Here is an 11,270-nt window from a genome sequence, read left to right as displayed (position 1 = left end):
CCCGCGGAGGCCGAGGAGCGCTCGCTGCAGCACATGCTGCGCGCCATCGCGGAGGAGCGCGGCCGCCTGAGCCTGCGGCGCGAGGTCTGCGGCCTCGGTGAGTGGGGCGGGCGGATCCCCGGCCCCCGTGTCGCCTCCCCCCTCGTGCCCGCGTCTCTGCGCCTGTCCCTGCGTGACCACCTCCCTGGGTGGCCCAGGCCGTCCCTGCGCGTCCTGTGCCCGTCTGTCGCCCCCGTGTCCGCGCGTCGGGGTCTTTCCTGCTTCCCCGTCTGAGCTGGGGTCCCCTGCCCCTGCGTCTTGGCGTCTCTGCCTGCTTCCCGGGTGCTCGCTGTCTCCCTCTGCGCGTCCGGAGGTCTGCCCCTCAGTCCCATCCTCTCCCTCCTTCCGCTCTGGGTTTTCTCCAGGAAGACCTGGGGCCTCCGCGCCGCTGCAGGGCGTGCGCGTGTGCGATCCCGGCAGGGCAGCCCCGGGACCTCCCCGCTCGAGCTCGGTCACGTCCCCGGCTGACACCGAGGCAGGGCCGCGGCTCGTCTGCAGCCTTTGTCTTTCTGCACCTGCCGGGTGCGCTCATTCATCAGCTCTGCTAGGGACCTGTTGGGCCTCGGTGCCCCGAACCCACCTGCCTGGCACAGGGCTCGCGGCTGGCGGCCTCCCCGGATGTGACTGTGGTGTAAGGTGGTCCGGTCTCCCTCTACTGGGTGCAGGGGCTGGGGGCGCCTCATTGTCTGAAAGGGCCTGGGACTGCAGGTGTGGGTGGGGTCTTCCGGCCCGCCTGGTTATGAGGTAATTCATTACCGATGGATCTGCCCAGACCCGAGCTAGAGGAGCCCGCCCCCCTGGAGCCTGGAGCTTGTCATTTTCTCAGTGAAAAGAGCCCTCCCTTCTGTATGCAGGGAATGACTTCATTCCACGCGGGCCCTCAGCAGTCCCCCACCCCTGCCCCCAGTCTAGGCTGGAGATATCTGAGGGGGCGACAGACGACCTTCCAGGTTCTTCCATTGCCCCCACCGCACTGTGGACACTAAGTCCCAAAGAGGAACTGGCTCCCCCCACCCCCACCCAAGGTCACAAAGCTGCAGGGACCTGGCAGACCTAAGCACCCAGGGTCCCTCACCAGGCCACGCCCTGGAGGCGTCCTGAGGGGAAGAGATAAATGTAAATCCTCCTTTTTGTGGGAAGCAGGCTGAGCACAAGATGCTTTTCTGGGTGGGGGGAGGCACCTCCCAGCTGGGGCAGGGGTGGCCCAGGCAGCTTCTCATGCAGGGAGGGATGGGAACAGAAGTTTCATCTCTGAAAAGGTGTCTGGACATAGTTTTGAGCAGAAATTGGAGGATCCTTGTTAATTTCATTCAGCAAACATTTATTGAACATCTACTGTGTGCCAGCCAGGCAGGCCCACCTGTCACCTGGCACAGAATGTCTGAACTGGGAGGGGTCTTGGAGACCATCTGCTCCCAGCCCTTTACTCAAGTGCTCAGCTACAGCAGCAGCCCCTCCCCCATGCCCCTGCACACCCATTCTGTCCTCTGATCACTGATCACCTTGACCAGTGGGCATCTTTTGACCCCAGTACACAGTCCTCAATCCCAGGGACCCTTCAGGGCCACCCCTCAGGAGCAGTGAGGAAGGCACCCAGCATTTATGGGCATGTATACTACGGGCCAGATGCCTTGTGCGTGCTGTCTCAATTTAGCCCTGACACAATGCTGCCTTTGCCAAGTGGGAATGTAATCTGGGTATCACTGACAGGAGCCTTGCCGGGCCCAGCTGATGGATCCCTGGTTAGTCCTACCCCACAGCCCCCATACGCCATTTGCGCATGCTGGTTTCTCTGCAGGAGAGCCCCCCCTCTCACTTGTCCCATGAGCAATGAACGCTGCAAGCGTTCCTTTCATTCTCAGCCCAGGCGCTGCTGGGATCCTTGCTGTCCTTCCACACTGGATGATCGGGACAGCTGGCACCACAGCGGCCTGTGTGGCTGTTCCCCAGTTAGCAAGTGAGCTCCTGGAGGGTGTTGCCAGTCTGGAGTCTCCTCCGTGTTTTCATGGAGTGCATACAGAGCAGGTGCCCAAGAGGCATTCGGGGTAAATGACAGAATTTCTGAGCTGGCAAGTGAAGGGTGCCGGTGGCCCAGGACAGCGGATTCTTGCCTGCTTAGAAGGGCCCATCTCTTTCATTTTTCCTGGGAAAAATTGATGTTCAGACAGGGCTATGACCACAGTAGAGTTGGGGCCCGATGGATGGCCCAAACATTCAAATGCAGGCGCCTGGAATACTTGCCAGGGCACTGTACCCCACTGTTGGGGTCCCTGCACCTTTTCAGCATGTGGAGTCAGGTTTTATTTTTTGTTTTTTTCCTCTTTCCTGTTACCCCCTGTTGGGTTACATTTTATCATCCCCAGTTTACAGCTGGGACAGCCTGTTAGATTCATGAATGAATTTGGGGGGGCCTGGGATTGAACCCAGGACCTCATGCATGCTAGCTAAGTATGTGCCCTAATTCCGAGCTCCACCCCTCACCATTATGAATGGATTTAGAGCTCCCAGAGTTTTGGTGGTGGTGTTTAATTAAAGCTTAGGTTACTCACAACTGTGCTGTGTCCTCTGAGCTTGTTTTGGAGGTGTCAAGGGAGCCGTGGACAAGCTGTTGTCATCTCTGAGTCAGTGTCTGTCTACAAGATGAAGCCCAAGTCCTTGCGAGGTTCTCATGGTGAAAGGCCCTTTGTAGAGACAAACCTGACTTTTAAAGAAGCCGAAGCAGGAGGATTGAAAGTTCAAGCCCACTCTAGGCAACTTAGCAAGACTGTCTCAAAATTAAAAAAGTGAAAAGGGCAGGGAATGTAGCTCAGCGTGAAGGCCCTGGGTTCAATTTCCAGTACTACAGAAACACACACAGATGAAACAAAAGCCCTAAAAACTGACTTGAGTCATGTCTGCAGATGCTGTTATATGAGTCACATCTGTTCAGCAGAAACGTGCTTTGAGCACTGGCTCTGTGCCAGTCGGGGTTGACCCTGGTCCCTGCTTGGTAGATGGGCAACATCTGGGGAGAGAAACCAGGTGCACAGGAGACTTGAACTGGAGCGAAATTTCTGCTAGAAGCAGTTAGGGCTGCTGTGCCTGAGCCTAACCCTGTGCCGCACCTGCCCCTTGCCCAGCCCCAGGACCACCTGAGTCAGGGCAGGCCCTGTGTGCCTCGCCAGCCCTCTGCCCTTTCATTGGGCATGGGTGACCGAGCATCATGGGTATGGAGGAGTCTTGGTGGGAGATGTGCATCCCTGGGCAAGCTGCAGCCCAGGCCTCTGTGTCCTGTCTGTAGAGCAGACAGACCCTAGGGATGTGGGAATGGCACAGAGAAGTAGCAGGTAGGAAATCCGTGGCAGCCCCAGGCAGAGTTGGTGCAGTTTGAGCTGCCGCCGCCCTCATGGTCCAGGAGACAGAACATCTGGCTCAGCATCTGCACACAGAATTATGGTTGTACTTGTGCCCTGCAGTTCAGACTACTTTGCAGTCAGTGAGAACGCTGTCCCCCCATTGCTGGGGCTGCTAGTGGCCCCCACCCGAAGGCAGGCAGAGCTGCAAGCCAATGGGTGGGGAGGAAGTGTGGCGTTTGCAGGGTAGCGGGGCCGCCTTCGGGTTTCTGGGCCTATTTTAAGGCCTGTGGATTCCGGCCCCTACCTGTTCCTAGGGCTGAATCAGCCCGGAGGTTCTGCTGAGGGAGACCCTGCCTCCTTTATGGGCACCTTAGGACTCTGGGGCTCGCACTCTAAACAGACGGAGCCTCGGCTTCAGTGTGTCCTTGCAGTCAGCCACCAGGCAGCACTGGGCCTGGCTTGGGTGAGTCATTTTTTCCCTCCGGGCAGGCTCCTGAGGGTCAGCTAAGCCTTGAGGCCACCAAAGAGAAGCCTGAGCTGGACACTTGCTAAGAAACATCCTCAAAATCCCTAGGCAAAAATTGTTTTCCACTTCAAAAGGTTATACACACGACGGAACTTGGAAAACAGAAGATAGAGGGGAAAATTACCCATATCTCCAGTTGTGCAGACACCCTTGTGAACGTGAAGTCTTGCCTTCCAGCCTTCCCAAAGACTTTCTTAACATACTTGACACAAGCCTGTAATCCTAGCACTCAGGAAGCTGCAGCAGGAGGAGCGCCCTGAATCTGAGGCCAGACTGGGTTCCATAATGAGTTCAAGACCAACCTGGACCACATAGTGAGACCCAGTCTCAAAAACAAAAAACAAAAACATAATATTCTCTATCTATAAGATGCCTTAATCTTGCTTCTTCACTTAGAATTCCTAAAGCAGTTCCCATGTTGTTCAAATGCCAAACATACTTAAGAGCCTACATGTCGGTCGAGTGGCTGTGCCATAATTTATTTAATTAACTTCATGTTGCTGGAAACTTAGCTTGGATCCAATTTTTCACCACTATAAACAACTTGTAACAAGCCTCTTTCTGAGTGAAAAGGTTTTTGTACTCGGCTGGCACTGGGAGGCTGCTGTTGGACCCCAGGGGCAAGGTGGGACCCTAGGTGGTGGGCGTGTGCAGACCGGGCTTAGGGGAGACATAGTAAATGTCAGGTATAGAGCAGGAGGGAAGATGAGCCAGGAGGGGAGCAGTGAGCTTCTCAGCACGGGATCTCCAAGAGCTGAGAAAGGATCCAGCATCCGTTGAGACACTGGGCTAGGCACCTGCTGGTCTGTGATTCCCCAGATGGTCTTATCCCAGAGTTCTCCACCCATGCTTCAGGCCCACCCCTGCTTCTGGAGGCGGAGGCCCCTTGGTTCCCCACCCAAGAACATCGAGGCTGAGAGCTGCACCTCTGAGCACAGGCCAGGCTGGCTGCCCACCTGCTCCTCACCTGCCCCTGTTCCACCTGCACCTGCACATGTCCCCCACCTCGCCTCACCTGCACCTATGCCCTCACTTGCTCCCCACCTGCTCCCTGCCTACACTTCATCTGTACCTGCTCCCCCGCCTGCACCTGCTCCCCCGCCTGCACCTGCTCCCTACCTGTAGCTGCTTCTACCCGCACCTGCCCCTCCACCTGCATTAGTTCTGCACCTGGACCTGATCCTCACTTGCACCTCTACTTTCACTTGCTCCCCCACTTGCACACCCCACCTGCACCTACATCCACAGCGCCCGTCAGCAGAGAGTGGCATTCCTGCACGTGGCCTCCTTCCACTGCTCCTGACCCCTGCGCACACCATCACCGGACCCACCTGGACCTCCAGGCCCTGTGGCCAATGTAGGGGATGAACCGCATCTTCCCGTCCCATTTTAGGATCACAGCTGAGGTCTCTATAACAAAGGACATTAACAAGAGAAAGGCACGGGGCTTTCTGTAGCATCAGTTTCCTGTGACACGGGAGCCTTCACAAGGACTGAAGACGCAGAGCGTGACTGTGGCCTTCTCGCGGGAGGCTTGATGGCGAAGTGGCTAGCCTCGGGGAGGGCGCTTGGGTGGAAGTGGGATCCACGCTGCTGAACTGGGGGACTGTGCAGGCCTGGTCAGATTCCTCTCTGTGTCCCCAGTCTTCCTTTCCTCTGGGTTTCCGCTCACTTTGGAATGACCCCTGGCTGCCTTCCGGCCTGCGCAGGGGCGGTCAGACTCCCCCAGGTGTGTGGTCTGTTTGAGGAGGAGGGCCGAGGGAGGGTGCGAGTGGCCTTCCTGCCTCTGCTGTTGTCTCAGGTATCAAGGTGCCGTATTTGGGGTGGGCTGTCCTGAGCCCATCCGTCCCCATCTGAATGTGCCGCTGGTTCCCCAGCCCCGCATGCCCGAGGTGACTTGCTGCTGGGCATTCCCTGCCACAGGCTCTGGGGTCCCCTCACCCCACTCCGCGAGGCCGGGTCCAGAGCTGTCTCTGAGCTTTCCCTTGCCCACCCCACAGGGGCCGCCTTGACTCTTGACCCTGGGCCCCCAGCCTGAGGCCCCTCGTGAGCTGCTTCCCAGCCACATGACTGTTGAGGGTCTCTGAGGCCCCTCTACCCTGGGCTTTGTCTGCCTGCAGGTGCTGCCTGTGCCCTGTTTTCGGGGAGCCTCAGCTGTCGGCCCAAGGGCCCCTGTCCGGCTTCTCTGACCTCAGGCGGGATTCGTGCCACATCTTGTGACTGCGGAGCCTCCACCCTCGCCTCAGCCCCAAGCTCTCCTCCAGCCGGGTTGGCGCTGGCTCTGCGTTCTCTGTGCCAGCTCAGCGTGGGTGATGCCTGGGTGCACAGAGCAGCGTGCGGAGGAGGCTTGGGCATGTCTAGTGGTGGGGTGTGCTGAATAGGGTGCTCAGGTCCTTGTGTGGGTCCTTCCTCATGGAGCAGTGCCCAGGCAGGGACAAGGGCAGAGGAGGGTCAGAAATTAATTTGCTGTGCTGCTCTGGGGCCATTGCTGTGGCTCTCTGGGCAGAGGACTGGTTACTGCTGTCTCTCCCAAGGAGGTGGGGCAGGCCCAGAGCCCCTGGGGCAGCACAGTTCGCCAGTAACCATGACAGCTATGGGCGGCTGTGTGAAGCCCATTTCCTCTAGCTCAGTTTCCTCTTATGCAAACCAGAGGAAAGGTCCTGCGCCACTGCACACAGCTGAGGCTCTGGGGCACCTGCTTGCAGCCCACGCCCTTAGCCGGGACACCTGCGAGAGCACCTGAGCAGGGCCCAGTGCTTGGGGTGGCCGGAGCCCTGGGTGTTCGGGAACAGCAGAAATGAGGGGAGAAGGCAAACAGCAAGAGGCACACAACTGCCTGGCCCTAGAACAGGGAACTAAGAGCCCCACCAGCCCGTGAGGGCTGTGGCTTCACGTTTTGGGGTGGGTTTCCTCCCCGGTCACCCCTCTGCAGAGCTCCAGGGCGTCCTGGGCCACCTTCCTGCCCCCAGCTTGAGGGAGCGGCACCCAAGGGAGCCTCCCCCTGGAACTCTGGGCCCGTTACTTCTGCAGCTGGGAGGGAGGTTGTCACTGCCCTCTGGTGCAGGCTCTGAGGTGCTGGTTCTGGGCCCCTTGGCAGGGTGGGCGTGGGCCCTTGTTGTCAAATGCACAAGGCTGCAGCCGTCCATTCTCACGCTCAGGCACGTCAGTTTGCCCCAGAGAGGTGTGTGACGCCCTTTGTTTCTGGTGGCCCCATCCTGTCCCGCGCCTGGGGGGAGCCGGCCCCTGGTTGTGGGCTGAAGGAGGTTGTAGAAGAAGTGGGAGTGGGAAAGGGGATGGGTGTGAGGGGCCGGCCCTTCCCGGAGGAAGTGAGAGAGAAGCAGCCACGTGCGGATTTGTCAGCCCCAGCCCTTGCCCTGGGCGACACGCGCCGCCGTGGAGCCCTGCTCTGCGCAGTGTGTCACCAGTTGCATCTGGGTGGTCCTTGCTGGCCCATCCCGGGAGCCTGCCCTGCTCTGGTGCTGTTATGGGGAAGCGGGGTTCTGACTCCGGGTTCTTTGTGCGCTTGGTGAGAGTTCAGTGAAGACGCACAGCTGCGTAGCGCTAGGGAGAAGTTACTGTGAAGTAGATGCGGGGGCAGCCACACCTTCCAGTGAGAAGGCAGGCGGACCACAGAGTGAGTTTGGGTGCCTCTTTGTGCACCCAGGAATGCTCTTGGGGTTGGGGGAACTGGGGTGATGGTGAGGCTTCTCAGCATCTTATTTAGAAGTTACTTAGGAAGTGCAGGATGTCTTCCTGTGCTGTTTAGGTGGTCAGTGATTTCCCCAGGGTTTTTATCATGTCAGTAGTTCACAAAAGATGAGCTCTTAACTTGAGCCAGGACCGGTCCTGAGCGGGGTCTTGGCATCACTCTCCGCTGATACCCGTGGGGCGTGGGCTCCGACCGCCAGGGGCACCGCGGGCCTTGTGGAATTAGACGGCCTGATGAGCAGGCGTCCAGGAGGAATGTGCACCCTGTGTTGCCTAAGGTGTCGCAGTGCTCTGAAGGCTGGCTTCGTCTGAGGCCTAAGAAGCCACGGTAAGTGTGGCAGGCGTTGAACCTTCCTTCATCTAAGGAAGCACATGCTGCTCCCGCTTCTGTCCCTCAGGCCGGCCCGGCCTAACTTCCTCCTTAGCAGTGCTGGGCCCAGCAGGCAGATGTGTGCTGAAGGTTGTGTGGTCTGACCCGGCTCCGGGCCCAGTGCCTGGCACAGGGAGAAGGAGAGGTGGGGTGTGCTTCTGAGCCCCAGTCCTGGGCCCGGGTCCCAGCCTCTCACTGCTCCAGGGAGTGAGGCTGAAAGGGGCTGGGCTTCATGGCTCCGGCCTCACCGTGTGCTCCACAGCATGTGGGCGGAGGCCAGGGGAGCGCGACAGTGACTGGTCTGTGGTCCAGGGGCACAGACGCTGGCATTGCAGGTTCACGGCGCCTGCTGGGACACCTGGCCAGGTGTGGGCAGAAGCCGAGGATGACTCAGGATGCATGGCAGTGCGTCTGTCTGTCAGGGCCATTTTCTGGGTCTGAGAAGGGCAGAAGCTGGGTGTGGTGGCATAGGCCTGTAATTCTAGCACTTCTAACATCTGGGAGGCTGAGGCAGGAGGATCACAAGTTCAGGGCCAGCTTGGGCTACATAGAGAGACCTTGTCTCAAAAACAAAACAAACAAAAAACAAAGCAGTGGTTAGGAACTAGAATGAGGCCTCAGAGCTGGGGCTTTGGTGCTGGCGCTGCTGTCCCGGCTTGGAATGGTGGCAGGACTGAGTCAGTGTGGGCATGGGGGCAGGCGCCGCGGGCACTGGTCACAGGGGTGCGTGAGTGGTTTTGCGGGAACTGCTGTGGAGAAGACTGCTTTGTGGGAGCCCCCGCGCCCTGGAGCAGGACCTTGAGGTCACTGTACTCAGCCTCACACCGAGCTGGCACAGTGCGGCCTGCAGAGCTGGGCACAAGTCCCAGCCCCCACCGTGACTCGGGGCTTGGTTTCCCCACTGGGAAGTGGTCATTAGGGAGGCGGTTAACACTCAGGGTTTCACAACACTGTTCAAGTCCAAGCACACAGGGTTCCGGCTGACAGTGGGGGGGTGCAGCTGCTGGCCATCTCTGCTGCATGGTCACAGCCACTGACTGCTGCCTGCTCTGGGGACAAGGACATCATGTGCAGCGAGGTATAAGGACCTCGCAGACAGGTGGTCAGGAGCCAGCGTGACCAGGCCACAGCGCAGAGCTGCGGTCCTGGCCCTGGAGGCAGATGTGGCCGTGGCCTGTCCCTGCCCCAGAGCAGCAGTGTGACATCAGCCTGTGACTCAGGCCTAGAGCCTCAGTTTCCTCCTCAGGTAATGACAATCAAAGGAGCAAGAGCAGCTCTGCGTGGGCGGCCCCGGCCGTGGCTGCAGGTAGCGCAGGGCACAGCTGGCAGGGCCGGCTGGGCAGGGAGGCCTGGTGTGGGGGCGGGGCGGGGGTGACCCACAGCTGCTGTCGGAACAGAGACCTCCGGGCAGGAGTGTGGCCAGGCGGATGGGCGGGGAAGGGCCGAGGCTGGCCACGGACGCGAGGGGCTTTGTGGAGTCCAGCGTGGAGCCTGGCTTTTCTCCTGGAGAAGATGTGGGAGCAGGCGGGGTTCGAGGCCTCCCTGGCCCCTTCCATCATCGAAACCCCAGGCTCCCCGGGTCAGGCCCTCGAGACAGCTCACGTGGGGACCCGACTGACCAGTTCGCCCTCATCCCGGGGCCTCCTCAGGGCAGCCTGGCCCTCGCTGGGCAGCTTCTTTGTCTTTTGTGCCCGGGGAGGGAGGCACGAGGCCCTCTGAGCGACCACAGAAGCCCATTCATTCTCCCGCGCTGGCCTGGCCTGGCTCGGGGAAGCTCTGAGGGCCAAGGGCCGCTTGGACTTTCCCCAAGGAGGCCGGCGGACCGTACCTTGGGAGCTGGCCAGCGCAGTGTGGAGCCCGGCTGACTGAGGGAGCTCTCGGGAGGCCAGGGCCTGGCATCGCTGCCTGTGGCAGAGACTGCGGAGACCACCAGGGGCCTGTCAGAGTCAGGTCCTCCCCGGCTTTGCTTCCTGCCGAAACCCGGGCTCCTGGGCCTCCAACCTCTCCTTCCCCAGGCGGCTCTGAGTGCCGACCCTGCTGTTTGTGCCCTTAACTTGTGGTTTAGCCGGTGGCCCTGGCAGGAAGTCCCCTCCCCTGGATCAGGGTGCAGCCTTCCCCCAGGCCTGCTGCCGCTGTCCCTGCCTCTTCCTTACTCGTGGTGACCCCTGCTCCCGAGTGCTAGAGGGCAGGACTGCAGGACCGCCCCGCTGCCCGCTGCCCATGTGCACAGAGGCTCGAGGCCCCGGGGCTGCGTGCAGGCTGGGGTCACAGTCCGCCTGGACGCGGGCCCTGCTCACTGCACAGCAGAGCCTCCTGGCGGGATTGGGAGCGCGAGGAGGAAGTGTGGCTTGCTGTCCACACATGGAAGCCCCCAGCATGAGCGCGAACACTACAGCGTGCCGGTGTGGAAGGCAGGAAAGGGGTGCAGCTCCCATGCTCGCCGCGGGACCCGGGAGCACTTCTCTCAGCCTCTCCTGGTGCTGAAAGCAGGGCTTGGGTGTAAAACCAGGGCAGGGCGCTTGCCTTGTGCAGTCGTGTGTCCCCTCTTGCCCCCGCCATGAACATTTCTCCAAATAACAGCGTTGTTATTGAAAGCCTTTTGGTTCTCTGGATAGGTAACGTGCTCAGGGTGCAAAATGGAGAAGGTACAGGAAGATTCCTGAAAAGCCTCCGTTCGGGTCCCGGCCTCTCTCTCTAGAGGCTGTGGTGATGGTGATGGTGATGGTGACGCGTGCATTTGCGGGCCGGGCGTATCTGCTCACTTAAACTCATCAGCCCAAGAGGTAGCCACTTCTGGGACCACTGGTTTCCAAGCCAAGAACCAGGCACCGAGGTGCAGGGTCTGCCTGAGCCCCACAGCCAGAACTGGGGGAGCCTGAGAGACCCCACAGCCAGCCCCAACCCGGCCCCATCTGGGCCTCTGCCCCTGAGCTCTCCTGCCCTGCCTTCCCGGCCTGCTGTGTGCACCCCAAGTTCTATCACTGCCAACTCTTTCTTTAATATCACAAACCTCTGATAGTTTTCTGCCCCCACTTTTTTCTTTTTGGCGGTGCTGAGGATTGAACCCAAGGCTGTCTACATCCTCAGCCATTTGTTCATTTCCTGGTTTTGAGACAGGGGAAGTTGCCCAGGCTGGACCAAAACTAGAGATTGTCTTGCTTCAGCCTCCCAAAATACCTGGATGCTTTTTTAATAGCTACGTGAGGTTCTGTTCTGTGAGTATTTTCTGACTCATTTAACCACTTCTCTATTGACAGGATGACTCTGGTGTTTTGCATACAGTGCTAGAATA

At 59.5% G+C, this 11,270-nt stretch overlaps 1 protein-coding gene across 1 annotated transcript in view; it reads left to right on the top strand.

Moving 5' to 3' along the window:
- The window catches only part of Kiaa0930 (KIAA0930 ortholog), a gene marked incomplete at its 5' end in the record, with an annotated part of 31,676 nt that continues 20,406 nt past the window's right edge, over nucleotides 1-11,270 (top strand). Inside the window, 1 exon segment of the mRNA XM_005379479.2 lies at nucleotides 1-97. Within this exon segment, the coding sequence (XP_005379536.2) occupies nucleotides 1-97 (97 nt within the window).

This window comes from Chinchilla lanigera, unplaced genomic scaffold, assembly GCF_000276665.1.
Source record: "Chinchilla lanigera isolate Chin_1 unplaced genomic scaffold, ChiLan1.0 scaffold00012, whole genome shotgun sequence".
Taxonomy (NCBI): Eukaryota; Metazoa; Chordata; class Mammalia; order Rodentia; family Chinchillidae; genus Chinchilla; species Chinchilla lanigera.
Note: the sequence above shows the minus strand (reverse complement) of the source record. Positions and strands in the feature narration are given on the sequence as shown.